Source organism: Acipenser ruthenus, chromosome 41 (assembly GCF_902713425.1).
Source record: "Acipenser ruthenus chromosome 41, fAciRut3.2 maternal haplotype, whole genome shotgun sequence".
NCBI lineage: Eukaryota > Metazoa > Chordata > Actinopteri > Acipenseriformes > Acipenseridae > Acipenser > Acipenser ruthenus.
Genome location: NC_081229.1, coordinates 4,016,154 through 4,032,224, shown reverse-complemented (window position 1 = coordinate 4,032,224; position 16,071 = coordinate 4,016,154). Strand labels below are relative to the sequence as shown.

At 35.8% G+C, this 16,071-nt stretch overlaps 1 protein-coding gene across 3 annotated transcripts; it reads right to left on the bottom strand.

The window, feature by feature from the left end:
* Positions 1–537: 537 nt before the first annotated feature.
* Positions 538–15,479, bottom strand: LOC117433673 (uncharacterized protein DDB_G0284459-like). 3 transcript variants are annotated; one of them, XM_059011017.1, is made up of 14 exons: positions 15,345–15,479; positions 9,807–10,091; positions 9,184–9,474; positions 8,417–8,488; positions 5,277–5,369; positions 4,414–4,476; positions 4,086–4,151; positions 2,760–2,822; positions 2,568–2,633; positions 1,749–1,811; positions 1,605–1,667; positions 1,410–1,469; positions 1,134–1,190; positions 538–831 (listed from the first exon to the last, which is right to left on the bottom strand). In XM_059011017.1, exons 1-14 carry the CDS (start codon positions 15,418–15,420, stop codon positions 827–829), a joined length of 1,323 nt encoding a protein of 440 aa, XP_058867000.1. In that variant the 5' UTR covers positions 15,421–15,479; the 3' UTR covers positions 538–826. The 3 variants fall into 3 exon arrangements, with proteins under 3 accessions (XP_058867000.1, XP_058867001.1, XP_058867002.1); XM_059011018.1 differs by lacking the exon at positions 4,086–4,151; XM_059011019.1 differs by lacking the exons at positions 2,568–2,633; positions 2,760–2,822.
* Between the last annotated feature and the right edge of the window lie 592 nt (positions 15,480–16,071).

Sequence of the window (16,071 nt, the reverse complement as noted above, 5' to 3'; positions counted from 1 at the left end):
ATGACACTGTATTTATTATGGAATTGAGTTTTACATAGATCTATAACTGCTTATCAGATTGTCACAATACCTGGTGAAGAAGAGTACTGTAGTAATCTCAGGATATATGGTGGCATCGTGTCCATCCATATAACATATGTCCAACTTAAATGTTGGTTCATAAAGAATCTTTGATTGATGCCACATTCTTTTAACACTTTGTTTTAGGAATACATTAGTAATGGATATTGATACTGTAAGATTTTGAACTGTTTCACCACACATGTAATACACTGACAGTGCATGTATTAGTCATTTCCATATTTCACAAACCTATGTTGTAAGAATTCAACTACAACAAGCAATAATCTGGGTTTCATGTCCTGCACGCAATAATGTGTGAAGGACATGTGAATACAGTACATTTAAATATGAGCCCTCTTGAGTTAAGCTAACCCTAACCCAATCCCTAACTCTAAGTCTAATTCTAACCCTTTTCTGACTGATACATGTAACATAAGCTACATCAGATACCAAACCATGACACCAAAATTGTAATAAGATATGACATTTAATCACACTGAAACATTTACATGGTGTACTTAATTTACAAAATGACTTCACTGTATATAGCAGTGCATTACAATATGAAATCATAAACTATCACATTCATAACTTTAAATAAATAAATGCAAATCAGGATAAAGATGAGGTGATGGAAGCAGTTTAAAGGGTATTGTATCATCTTCTCTCTCTCTTGTAGCTGTGTTTGAATCAATAGACAATAGGCAACTTTGTTTTCTCTGTTCAGAGTCTATTAGAACTAGATATGGGATCCTCTTCACTCTCATTCTAAATTGAGAAAAGAATAAATAGTAAGAGTTTATAAAGATTATAATATACCCACAACAGAGGAATACAAGCAATCATTTTTAACAAAGATACTAATAATTAGGGGGTTTAAAAGGACTATTAATGAAAGTCAAGCAGTACATGGAGAAGAGATGGGAAGCAGGGTCTTAATACCACAGTTCTAAAACTGCATACTGTTTTTTTTTTCCCCAAGTGTCATTTTTAAAGCTCCGATATGTTTATCATAAGGATTACTGTTCATTCTATATATAAAAAAGATAAAAACAGACTCAAATACTTACTGACATCCTTTGGTGCTTGCACAAGGGCATATTCAGATTCTTTAATGTCTTGAGATTCTGAAAATAATACACAGAACAATATGACCTTATTAGTGTAGCCCATCACTGCTAGAATACTATACATCTGCCTATTTATTATTAATAGAATATTTCTTTACAGAAGTGAAAAATACAATAAGGATATGTAGACTATTTAAATGAGTGTATGAGAATAAACACAGCACTATAAAGATAAAATACTCTTTTTATTACAAGAAAGGAAGAAAGAATACTAACCGAGTTTTTCCTTTGGTGCTTTCACAAGTTCATACTCGGGTTCCTTACTGTTTTGAGATTCTTAAAATCAAAGAGCAATTTAACATTAGAGAACCCCTTCACTGTTCAAATTATTCTAACACTTTAGTTTGAGGGCCTATTATAGTGAGACTTATAAATGCATATCTAAAATGTCTTATAAAAAGGATGTCTTACTGCAGTCTGTTGCTTTGGGGGCATGCAAAAGTGAGTATTCCGTTTCCTTTTTATCCTGGTCACCTATGGAATATGATTGCATTATAAAGAGATCTCATCATTATAACTTCAATATCAAACAATAATGCATTAATGAAAACTTACTGTTTTCCTCAACTTTTGACAGCTGCACCAGTGCATACTGAGATTCTTTAGAGGTGTGAGGATCTGAGGATGTGAAGCAGAATAATGTCAGAGAAATCTATGATATTATTCAAACATTAATGAGGAATATCATTGTGGTATTATTATTTGTTTATTTAGCAGACACCTTTATCCAAGGAGACTTAAACACTAGTATGAACTATGCATCAGCTGTAGAGTCACCTACAATAACGTCTCACCCAAAAGACAGAGCACAAGGAGGTTAAGTAACTTGCTCAGGGTCACACACAATGAGTCAGCTGGGATTTGAACTGGAGACTTCCTGGTTACAAGCCCTTTTCTTTAACCACTAGACCACACATCCTCCTATGGATATGGTATAGTGTGGCAAGAAGACACTATGCATCACCTTTTGTTTGTAACTAAAAACTATTTCTCAACTCTTTCTGTTGTGTACCTCCATCACTATGTAGGTCTCAGGTGGGCTATTTATTTTTATCATGGTATCTGGTACAATAGTCAAGGAAGTCTCCTTGTTTATAAGCCATACTTTCAGATAGATGAACCAACCAGCTGGACATGCTTTCAGCCAGCAATGTGCTTTGACCCAGAAGACACCGCCAAGGTGAAATGAGCCAGGAAGAGAAATTTAAAGAGATTTCCTGAGAACAAAACTATTGAAGTATCAGATGTCATGTTTTAAAATGAAAATGCATGTGTAAAATCAAGAAAAAATATCTCACCTAGTCACTCTGCATGAATAATGTTTGGGTTATTCAGTCTTAAAAATATAACCGGAAAATAAATGAGGAAACGTACTGTTTTGAAGAGCGTTTGGTTCCTGGATAACAGAGTAATATACATGTTCTTTGCAGTCCTGGTAGTCTGGAAATGTAAAATGGAACAATAGTTTTACAATTAAAAGTATTTATTCATGAAGAAGAATTTTGAATGGTAAGTGCAGCAGTCTAAACTCTTTCCTCAAACAATAATGCTTTAATGAAAACTTACTGTTTTTGTCAACATTTGACAGCTGCACCAGTGCATACTGAGATTCTTTAGAGGTCTGAGGATCTGAGGATGTGAAGCAGAATAATGTCAGAGAAATCTATGATTATTATTCAGACATTAATGAGCAATATCATTAAGGTATATAGCAAGACAATAAGCATCACCCTTTGTTTGTAGGTAACAAAATCTTTATGTTGTGTACTCCCATCAAGGTCTCAGATGGGCTATTTATTTTTAAAACATGGTATCTGGTACAACACTAAGTCAAGGGAGTCTGATGAACCAACCAGCTGATTTCCCTGTTAGCTGACATGTAACATGCTTTAACCCAAAAGACACAGCTGAGGTGAAATGAGCCAGGAAGTGAAATTTAAATGGATTTCCTGAGAACAAAACTATTGAAGTATCAGATGTCATGTTTTGAAATGAACACACATGTATATGTGTGCTATAATGTGTGTTTCTTTCAAAACTGCACATGTTAGAACTAGGCAGCCAATGGAAGTGCAGAACAGGTACAACCTAGGGAATTACTGTGTAGTGATTTCTACAATCACTTTAATGCACTAGAACAGCCACAGCTTGAGATTGTAAACTTTGTATTTTACATAATGGAACCACACAAGGATGTTTTGTATACAACTCTGTACTGAAACTTCAGTGACTATTTTAGATGCCACTGTATATTTATAACGTAGTGTGCAGTGAATGTTTTTGTCCTAAATCAGGGGCAGATTTAGATACAGACTGACACTGGTGGGTAAAATTAGTGTCATTTTAAGTACAAAAAGGTTTTTTTTGCTTAGCAGGCAGCATTACAGAAGAGATATTTTTGGAGGGTTAAATGCAGAAATATCTCACCTAGTCACTCTGCATGAATAATATTTGGGTTATTCAGTATTATAAATATAACAGAACTGCTTCATTGACACTTAAAAACAGGCATTGCAGGTTTCCTAGGATGCTTAGAACACATCAACGTGATCTGGCAACAAATTCAATCGGCTAAAAAGGAGAGGAAGGAGCTCCATGTGACATTCCTGGATTTGGCTAATGCATATGGTTCAGTGCCACATGAACTTCTTTGGGCAGCATTTGATTTTTTCAGAGTACCGATGACAATAATACATTTAGTGAAAGCCTATTTTGGAGATTTGCAATTTAGTTTTTCAACTTCAGAATTTAGCAATACATGGCAATGCCCAGACGTTGGAATAACGGCAGGATGCACCATTTCTCCACTGGCTTTTAAATCAGCATGAAGTTTTAACATCTACTCTCATGTAATGGAAATCAAAGCAGGAAAATAAATGAGAAGAAACGTACTGTTTTGGAGAGAGTTTGGTTCCTGGATAACTGAGTAATATGCATGTTCTTTGCAGTCCTGGAAGTCTGAGAAGAAGAAGAAGAAGAAGAAGAAGAAGAAGAAGAAGAAGAAGAAGAATTTGTGTATAATATCATGAAGTCATTAATTTACATTCTGTATAAATTAAATTTAAAAAATAATATTTTATAAAAACAAAAAGTGGGAGAGTTTGGTCAGTAAATATATATATATATATATATATATATATATATATATATATATATATATATATATATATATATATATATATTTCCCCCCCATGAGGAAATAAGCAATACAATATATTACTGTTTTTGGCTGTTGTTGGCTCCTTCACGGTTTCATAAACATGATCTGTGTTGTCTTGACTTTCTAGAAATGTAAAATATAACAATATGGAACAATATAAAAGTAACATGTTAGTTGGCTGATAAAGTTTACCCTTTGAATATCCAATCCAATGCAATACAATACCCATTTTTGTAACTCATTATTTTACATGGCCTAAATAAGTATTTAATATGGAATTACTCATGTATAAGTTACTTAATAAATAGTCAAAGCAAGTTCAGTTATTTTATAAATAGCCAATATACAGTACCAACACCAATTATGAAAACAACAAATGTAGATGAATCATATTCAGGGTACCACTGAACAGATTGCTCATTAGACTCCAATGATCTATTCAGGAATACCAAGATAGTGTATTTAGTGAGAAATAGTGACGTTATCCAGCAACAAACTCCCCATCCCCAGTTGTACTGCTTTCCTAGAAAAAGGAGAACATTTTGGAGTACCATTCTACTTGTGAGATGTCTTTTTCATAAACATATTTACCATATTTTTTAATTAACTATATAGGGATACCAAGATATTTAGTAAGTAAAGGGTCTGAGTGAGGAAAAATGGGTAATATAATCCCCACCCATAGTCTTGCTGTAAATCATTTGTGTTGGTACTGTATATGAAATAGGAAAATGACAAACTATTTCAAAACTTAATAACCAATGTTTTACATAGCTGTATGTGTGTGTCTTAAATATGTTTTGGAGCATAAAACTATGAGTAGGTCTTAATAAACATTACTGCACTGGCAGTACAAATGTGGACACGCATAAGAACCTCTATTCCATATATACTGACTGCTTATTAGTATGTAACTAAAGTACCTTTTGTCATTGATCTTCTTTTCCAAAAGAAGATGAATATTGCAGCTGCCAGAATTGGTATGATAATACCCACAGCAGTGAATAGGGCAACATCTGATAAGAAAAAAAGCCATAGGAAATTACTGAACAATCACGTCACAATCGCTGTCTGTTTGGGTGTCACACAGCCTCAGCAAGCCCAGTTTAATTCTGGCAATTACCATGTAGCATCCACGCACTAGTGGCACCAAGAAACCAATTACAGTAATGTTCAATACAAATCTATTTATATTGAAGGCAGTCATGTGTCACACTTTACAGTTTTCAATATATGTGGAAAACCCCTAATCCAAGGTAAACAACAAATTTGCCCGTAAAACATCTAACGTACTAAAATACTGGGGACAAAAAAATAAATAAATAAAATGAATAATTAATAAGAATTTACATTCTGCTTTGAGAAACAACCATACAAGAAATCTAAAAATACTGTTGCAAGAAGGCAAGTGGTAGTAAAACTTGAGAAAGGAAAAACTATCAAACAAAACTGTTATTTGGTTTGAATATAGATTCTAATAAAAACAATGTCAAGTTGCAATTCTACCCTGGCACACAAGGGGGTGCCGAGGAGGTAAAGAGGCGAACGAAATGAATGAATTCCCAAGTAATCTAAACATTTATGTGGGTTACATGTAAATCAAAACTACAACTATTATTACAATTCTCAATGTAACGGTTAGTTCCAAAGAATTCTAATAACTAATGTTGCTGCCACAGATACAGAGAAGTCGTTGAAATGAAGCAGCAGGAAAGCAATGGCATGCAACATCTCCATTACAGCGACGTTCTGCCCCTGTTTAGTTGGGGGTAATTGAAGTCTTGTTTGGTTTTGAGAATCTAGTTTAGCCAGGCCACCTGCAATGGAATTTATTCATCACTCCAGAAATGAACACTCTTACTCTTCATGGAAAGAAATCTTTAATCTTCAGGATCTCTGTCTCAAAGTGTCTCTGTGCTGTACTAATACCAGAAAGTGAGCCTGTAACACAGCGTTCTGCAATCTTTGGAATCGTAAATCAATGTATTGTTCAAACGTCTAACTGGTCATGTCCTCTTTTCATAATGACAATAGTGTGATATGATTTCAATGTACTTGTAGCTTGTTCTTTCAGGTGTGGTCAGGACTGTTGTTGGTTTTGAAGCAGCTGTGAAGAAAATATCTGAAAGTTTGGCAAGGTTGGCATGTAGATTGAGAATTCCTCATTCAATTGCAATAAAGATTGTTAGTGCTAAGTTCCCATTTACCTGATTTGCATACAGATTTAGTGATTTAAGTCTTTGTGGGCTTAACACACCTGGACTTATTATTGAAGGGATTTTAAAATAAGAACACCTCCACAAACACACTGTATAATCATTTTTCTTCCATAAAATACTATACAGATACGTATTTAGCAGCTTAAGCCTATTTATTTTTCAGTAGAATGCAAGTTTATTTTGAGAATTTGGTGGAAACAAACAACATACTTGGTGCAAGTTATGTAATGCATACAAAAATGTATTGATATTTATATATTTTATCAATAGATATGTATATATTTTTTAAATACACCACAAACTCGATAGATCGCGGGTGTCGGGGTCTGATATAAATCCACTATATATCAAGAGCCGCGATATAGTGAGACCCACAGAAAAACAAATAGGCTAACAAATACTGTACAACCACTCCCTCGTTTTATCAGGGGCGTCAGGGTCCAGTATAAATCCTCTATGCAACCCACTTTTTCTAATTTTTCATGTAAAAAGTAGCATATCGTTTTAAATCCTACTGCAGAGGGTAATTGCTTCTCATCAACTTCAGTCTCCAATTAATTTCACGAGTCTTCCTCTCCTTTCTCAAATGCACAAACCCGCTGCATTGAAAGAATCCATTCCCAACAGGCTTGTTGCTAGGGAGCTGACGTCACTGCCTTGTGGCTTTTGCTAGTGCATTGCTGCCACACGTGAACACCTTGTTGGCTAAAATAAAAACCGCTTCAGCAAGTAGATATTTAATTTGCTTTGTGTTATTGTGCAATGCATGTGTATATGATAACAGTACGATATTAATGCTTTGTTTTTAATTGTTTTGTATATTGTTGTTTGTGATGTGCAGTACGAAATAAAACAAAGAGTTATTTTAAGTGCCCATGTATAGTGCAGCTAAGGCATGCCCAGTTAGACAGTAAAAATGGGGAGCCAAACCCATGACCGCGATATATCTGAATCCGCAGTATAGCGAGGGGCGATTTAACGAGGGGTGGGTGTATATAGAAACCTAAAGAAATCTATAGAAACTAAAAACATTTATGGCTCAGTCATAGAAATCCATACCTCACTAAATCCTACAGAAATCTATTCATATTTATTGAAAATTGTACAAATATTTAAGGATTTTTCTTAGCCTCCAGTGTAGTCCTCTGTTGAACAAAACAGACACTTCTATAGATTTCTATGGAATAATAGTGGCAAACATTTAAGCTGCAGTGTACTAATTCCAGACTGCACAGTGGCAATGCAATAGTCTGATCTGTACGTGGATGATATTTTGTTTGATTGCGTAGTTGAGACAGCTGTTGCTTTGGAAGTAGCTGTAAAGTAAAGGTTTGAAACTAGAATGAGGAAAGCAAGGGCAAAGGCAAAGGAACACTGGCACGCAAAGGCAAAGCATACACTGCCTGGCCATTTTATTAGGACCTTTACCTATCTGGTTGTGCCACCATTTTCCACCATTTTCCCTGATCACAGCCTTGACATGACATGGTATATGTCGTTCAAGTTCAACCCAAGCATGCTCAGTTAGATTGAGAGCTATGGACTGTGGTGGTCATGGAACATTCCTGTAGTTTCTGTCATGCTTCTCAACCATTTGTATTGTCTTGAAAGTAGCCACTGTCATCAGGGTACAAGTATAGCATTGCTGGGTGGAGTAAACTACAGCATTCATTTGGCCTGCCAGAGTAGACAAGTAAAAAAAAATGGCCAGGTTGTGTACTGCATCTTTCTCAATCGCACCCTCTACAAAAAGCAGTAATGCTTGTTAATTGGTACTTGTGATTTTATTAGTATAAATTAGTAGTGATTTGAAGTGGCAATGGAGTGATCAGATCTGTACTTACTTGTGGTTGATTCACTGTTCGGTGTACTTTCTGTTAGTTTTGTTGTTTTTGCAGTAGTTGTTGTTGAAGTAGCTGTAAAGTAAAGATTTTAAACTTTAATGTCAGATGTGTTTGTTCAAGAGAGTACTGCACAGAGCATGGTGGTGAAAGGTAAAAGGTCATGGTCTCGCTGGATTTTCCCAATCAGATGTTTGCCCCTGTTTTCTTCCCAGTTTGAAATGCCCAATCAATGCACTGATTCAGGAGGACTGGAGATCAATGGAAGATCTCAGTGCCCACATGATAGCCAATCACCTCTTGAACACACACACAGACACACACACACACACACACAGACACACACACACACACACACACACACACACATCCCAGCTAGACGCACTGCAAAACACAAAGTTCTGACAGCAATGAAACTCAGTGAAAGGAAATATCCATATTTCAAAACTACTTAAACACAGACCAATGTATCACAATGAATCTTCGCAGTGGTATCACCATATTTGAAACTGAAAAAGCAAGCAAAACATATGAGATCACCACGTTTGTGTTTGTGTTTCAATTCTCTAACTTTACTGTTTGCAGGACAAAGGGTTGACAATAAATACAAATGCATCATGCCAGAAAGTGCTGTAACAACATGATTCTGAAGTTCAAAAACTGTGGTACACATTTATTATTATATACAACCAGCAAAGATTCATTCAGATATTATTGTCAGTTTTAAATCATGGCAAATCTACTTAGGAGGACATAGACAAACCACTCACCAGTCAGCACCTTTAAATCAGCCACATGGATCCCATTACATTCATATCTCCCAGAGTCTGCTGATTTTACTTTAATTATGTAAAGGGATGAGTCTGGTCTAAGTTCATATCGATGGTCTGGATCATTTACTTGTGTTACAGTTTTTCCTGCTGGATCTTTGTACAGAATAGAATGACCAGTGCCTCCATTAACCTGCTTCCATCTGACACTCCCTGCCCCTGCTAGATCTGCCGAGTCACCACAGTGCAGGGTTACTGACTCTCCCTCTGACACTGTGTGACTGGCGGGATCTGTGGAAGCAAAAGATGTTATAGGGATTTTAAAATGAACAACTAAAGACACATTTAGGGTTCTGAAAGAAAGAAAGAAAGAAAGAAAGAAAGAAAGAAAGAAAGAAAGAAAGAAACTTTGTTCAGGCTATACACAGTATCTATATATTTTTGTTGCTCATTTTTCTTATTCTATAATCATGTTTAATCAATTATTCTTTATTCTTTAATTGATAATTACATTGTTACCATGGAGCTATATAGAGAAGCTGGAACTGGATATACAATCATGAGGCAGCCATCTTACCAAGGGAAAATGAAAAATAAGCAATATAAACAGACACACAACTCACCTTGCAGTACTATTAAACTTGTTTCACGTCCTCCACACTCATAGGTTCCAAGGTCTCCAAGATCAACTCTCTCAATACGAATGTTAAAGCGGTCATCTATTTGAAACCGATTCTGTAGATCTTTTATTTCTTTAACAACTCTTCCATCCTCCTGTCTGGTCACAATCACACATTTCTCCCCACTGACCCCTCTCCTTGTCCACTGGGCCTGTGATCCTGCAGGAAGTGATTCATTACAGTACAGGGTAGCCGACTCTCTCTTTGACACTATTGATATGAAGGGATCTGTGGAAACAAACATACTCTTTGATGAACATTATTATAATAACACAACATGATATGCCTCAGTGCTTTTGTACTGCAGAGCATCAAATAATCAACTTCTGGTTCATTACTGACCTGAAAATGATATAATATGAACATTTTACAAATATGCAGTGCTGCACAATGCTTAAGTAAACTTAAAGATCTCAGAGTTTAAATGATCTCGCCAATGTGGTGAGGCAATTAAAAAGGCAAATAGAATATTAGGCTATATCTCAAAAAGTGTATAATGCAGGTCTAGGGATGCTTAGATTATACAATGCCCTAACTAGACCCCACTTAGAATACTTTATCCAGTTTTGGTCACCTCACTACAAAAAAAGACATAATTGCACTAGAGAAGGTACAGAGAAGGGCATCTAGGCTAATCCAGGACTTAATGACATGAGCTACAAGGGAAGATTAAACTAATTAAATCTCTTTATCCCAGAAAAAAGAAGGGAAAGAGGGGACTTGATTGAAATAATAAAGGGTATATGTAAAGTACCCCAAGATACGACTTCAAATTTAGCACAGAGAGAAGAACAAGAGGACCATAAATGGAAGCTGAGTAAAAGTAAGTTTAGCACGTAAGGTACACAGAGAATTATAAGTGCATGGAATAGCTTGCCAGATGAAGTAGTGGGATCTAAAACACTGGGAACATTTTAAAAATAAAAAGTCTAGATTCTGTCCTATTAAATGTATATGTCACCCTACCCCCCCAGTAAGGATGGATGTTCCAGACTACAGCAATACCAAATCCAAATGCATACATTACCCTTGTGCATCATTGACTTTCTAAAATGCACATGGGCAGTTTTTAAATATGATGATTCGTTTGGAAGACTGCCATCCTCAGTGGAAAATAAGTAAATTAGTTACTCCCTATGAACTAGGGTTAGTTTGCGAGCCTGTCTTTCACCGTTTTGGAGGGCTGGTTTCCTATTTAGGAAACTCGTTGGCTCAGACGTACAGACAATGGGCTGATACACCAGGCCCACTGCCTTTCACCAGTGGAGGCCTGGGTGAAATGATCAGTGGTTTTAACCTAGCTTCTAGACAGTGGATATTTTTGTAATCCACGCCACAAAACAGACACTGCCACACATTGAGGCACCTGTGTGCTGCCATCATACACAGCTGCAGCCAGAGCCACTGATTCTAACTTTTTATAACCACTAAACTCACTCATGTATTGTTAATATGCGTTGCTTAGCCCATGCATTTAATAATTTATTTTCAATCAATTCTTAGAAGTCATATATTTTGTAATATTGAAAATGTCTTACTATACTGGACCATATATAGCATATATATATATATATATATATATATATATATATAGTTTAAATCAGTCCATCTGTTTATATACAGTGACACCTAAATTATTCAGACAGTGTTATATACAGTAAAGTATATTGCTTTTATATGTTAGCCATTGCAAGTAAACCTAAGTAGATAATAGATGAGTTAGTGCATTGAAAGTTTCCGTTAAACCCTATTTAGATACAGGTTATTGGAACGGTGGGACACCCACATTTGGGTCACTTATTAAAAATATATTCCGTGCAAAAAAAGCTTGCAAACTTGTGGTAAAACTGCTAACATCCTATGTAAAATGAGTTTTCTCATAGCTAGCACATGTCTGCATTTAGCAAGACACATACATACCCACAGGATGCTGGTCAAAATAGACAGATTCTCACATCCGTGTTTAAAAAGGACGTTCATGTTATAGATGTCATATTATATTAAAATATGTTATATTAAAGTCCTCCCTTTCTCTGCATTCTAAATACATATAATAAATAGAGATTGAGAAATATATTTGGAATATATCATTCATATTACAAAAACCCGTAGCAGTTAAAATGCATTTGTATTTACTATACATTAAACATGCACTGACATTATAGTAAAAACAAACAGGTAGATTTACAATTAAAGTACCCAGTAATACATTTATTTATATATGGTTATTTGTGTATATTTTAAAAAATGAACAAGTTTGCATCTTTCTTTAATCACACTTTAGTATTTTGCATCCATCTACAGAACTGCTTGTCTAATTCTGATGCAACTTGATCACGTCCTATTTTAGCACAAATGATTGAATATATTATATATATGGAGGCTGTTCATCTGTCTGCCTGTATGTCACACAGTAACTTCATGCCATTGCAAATGCTCTCTTTGTCAAGAGAATATGACAGCCCCCACTATCTAATGGGTACAGTAAATATATTTTGTATTTTTATTTTTTGCATAACTTTACACATAAACAATGTTTGCTTAACAGCCACAGACTATTAAGAAGTAGCTCTGGAAAGATTCTTAAACCAAATAAGAAGAAGTGAGCATACAAGTGGCTTGAGGTTTAGAAACCTCATGAAATTCAGCACAGGGTTTTACTGTTTGCTGTTTTTTTCCATTGGCTAGACTCCTAAAAAGATACTAGCAAGATGCCGAGATAATGAAACAAATTACTGCCAGCCAGTAAATATAAAAAAAAAATTAAAAACATAGCAAAAAGTAGCATCCATGACTTCATCAGCACCTGCTGCAATTATACCCAGTGTTTGTATGTCAACATGTATTTATTAAGTTTATTTAAAAAAAAAATTATAAGGTGACACGCCAGCGCAATAATGCACACGGCACCAATTGTTTTATGAGGACTGTCATTCAAATAAATGAGAAACAAAAACAAAAAACCTGTTGGTTCAATTAATCAATTCTTCAAAGAGACAAATGTTGGGTTCATCAGCTTCCTGCAAGAGTTACAAAAGAAATATCCCAAAAATTACAAACATTTCCACTGCGGATTATACAGGATGACAATTACAGAAACTGAGGAAACTGTTAAACTTACCGCAAATCGTAGCTCTAATAACTAATAAACTATAATACATTACATATATCATATCATATTGCTTGTTAGCTACCATTGCCTTTCTGTAAAAGTAAATGGAAATTGTTGCTGAATGTGTAAATGAAGCTCACCTATTGTTCTGAACAAAACACATGGCTTTCTAACACAAGGCAAGTAACAAAATAACACTGTTGCATTAATCATACACATGTTTATTTTGATACCTAGGATTCCTTAAAAGTTACTAAGGTAGCCTACTTGGGCAACACATTAATTAGACCCGACATACACCATACAACTGAAAATGCCACGGTACCAGCTGAAAAAGCCATAGGACCGGGGTAGAAATGCCATAGTCTATGACCTAAAGGTATACAGTGCCTTGCGAAAGTATTCGGCCCCCTTGAACTTTGCGACCTTTTGCCACATTTCAGGCTTCAAACATAAAGATATGAAACTGTAATTTTTTGTGAAGAATCAACAACAAGTGGGACACAATCATGAAGTGGAACGAAATTTATTGGATATTTCAAACTTTTTTAACAAATAAAAAACTGAAAAATTGGGCGTGCAAAATTATTCAGCCCCTTTACTTTCAGTGCAGCAAACTCTCTCCAGAAGTTCAATGAGGATCTCTGAATGATCCAATGTTGACCTAAATGACTAATGATGATAAATAGAATCCACCTGTGTGTAATCAAGTCTCCGTATAAATGCACCTGCACTGTGATAGTCTCAGAGGTCCGTTTAAAGCGCAGAGAGCATCATGAAGAACAAGGAACACACCAGGCAGGTCCGAGATACTGTTGTGGAGAAGTTTAAAGCCGGATTTGGATACAAAAAGATTTCCCAAGCTTTAAACATCCCAAGGAGCACTGTGCAAGCGATAATATTGAAATGGAAGGAGTATCAGACCACTGCAAATCTACCAAGACCTGGCCGTCCCTCTAAACTTTCAGCTCATACAAGGAGAAGACTGATCAGAGATGCAGCCAAGAGGCCCATGATCACTCTGGATGAACTGCAGAGATCTACAGCTGAGGTGGGAGACTCTGTCCATAGGACAACAATCAGTCGTATACTGCACAAATCTGGCCTTTATGGAAGAGTGGCAAGAAGAAAGCCATTTCTTAAAGATATCCATAAAAAGTGTCGTTTACAGTTTGCCACAAGCCACCTGGGAGACACACCAAACATGTGGAAGAAGGTGCTCTGGTCAGATGAAACCAAAATCGAACTTTTTGGCAACAATGCAAAACGTTATGTTTGGCGTAAAAGCAACACAGCTCATCACCCTGAACACACCATCCCCACTGTCAAACATGGTGGTGGCAGCATCATGGTTTGGGCCTGCTTTTCTTCAGCAGGGACAGGGAAGATGGTTAAAATTGATGGGAAGATGGATGGAGCCAAATACAGGACCATTCTGGAAGAAAACCTGATGGAGTCTGCAAAAGACCTGAGACTGGGACGGAGATTTGTTTTCCAACAAGACAATGATCCAAAACATAAAGCAAAATCTACAATGGAATGGTTCACAAATAAACATATCCAGGTGTTAGAATGGCCAAGTCAAAGTCCAGACCTGAATCCAATCGAGAATCTGTGGAAAGAACTGAAAACTGCTGTTCACAAATGCTCTCCATCCAACCTCACTGAGCTCGAGCTGTTTTGCAAGGAGGAATGGGCAAAAATTTCAGTCTCTCGATGTGCAAAACTGATAGAGACATACCCAAAGCGACTTACAGCTGTAATCGCAGCAAAAGGTGGCGCTACAAACTATTAACTTAAGGGGGCTGAATAATTTTGCACGCCCAATTTTTCAGTTTTTTATTTGTTAAAAAAGTTTGAAATATCCAATAAATTTCGTTCCACTTCATGATTGTGTCCCACTTGTTGTTGATTCTTCACAAAAAATTACAGTTTCATATCTTTATGTTTGAAGCCTGAAATGTGGCAAAAGGTCGCAAAGTTCAAGGGGGCCGAATACTTTCGCAAGGCACTGTATATTTGGCAGGTATGCTATCTGTATCTTTGTTTTCTGTATATTATTATTATTATTATTATTATTATTATTATTATTATTATTATTATTATTATTATTATTAACAACAACAACAACAACAACAACAACAACAACAACAACAACAACAACAACAATAATAATAATAATAATAATAATAATAATAATAATTTCTGTAACATCTATATAAAAAATAATCTTATCTTATTTACAAATTAGTAGCACATGAGCCATTAACTTTGAGTTGAAAAGTTCATGCTGTTAGATGAATTGGGACACATAAATAAAAATGCAGGTGTCCCCTAGTTCTGTCAAAGCCTGATAAAGAAACTCTTACCACTCAATGTGAAGGACACTGCCCCAAGCAGAATTACAACGAGAAGGGCTCCAGAGTTCCAAGCCTGTTGCTTCATTTTTGGTTCAACTGCTCTGCTAACTCTGATCACTTCTCATTTATGAGTGACACATATAACAACACCCACCCTCTCTATAAAACAAAGTCACACCAGAGCTGCGTGGTGAAAATGCTGTACTGAGAAAGAAACCGTGAGAAACAACCTCCAGGGCGTTGCACATTTATCGCTACAGAATATACATCGGGCAGTTTTTTTTGAAGTGCAAAGAAAAGAACCATTTGCAAAGGCAAAGCGAGTACTGTGGTTAATGATATACTCTATATGTACAATGTGTGTGAATATACTGTGCAATGTTCTGTTTATTGTGATGTCAGAAATAGACTTTACATGACTGGTATGAAGTACTATTGAATATGATGTACATTATTTCAGTTTTTAATGGAAAATTACATTTAAGGAATTTTTGCTGTATTTATTTACCCAACAAACAGAAAACATTATCAGTCCATTTAAGATAATTTGTTATCCAAATTGTTAGCTGAGAACAAAACTATTAGTTTTGATACACTGATTAGCTTCTTGAAGACCCTGAAAATGAAGATGGTGACATTCCAAACAAACTGAGAATAAATACGCAATTAAAATAATGGGGGGCGGTTGACGGGGTATTTATAGCCACACATGTTATGACTTGTCTGGACAACGCAG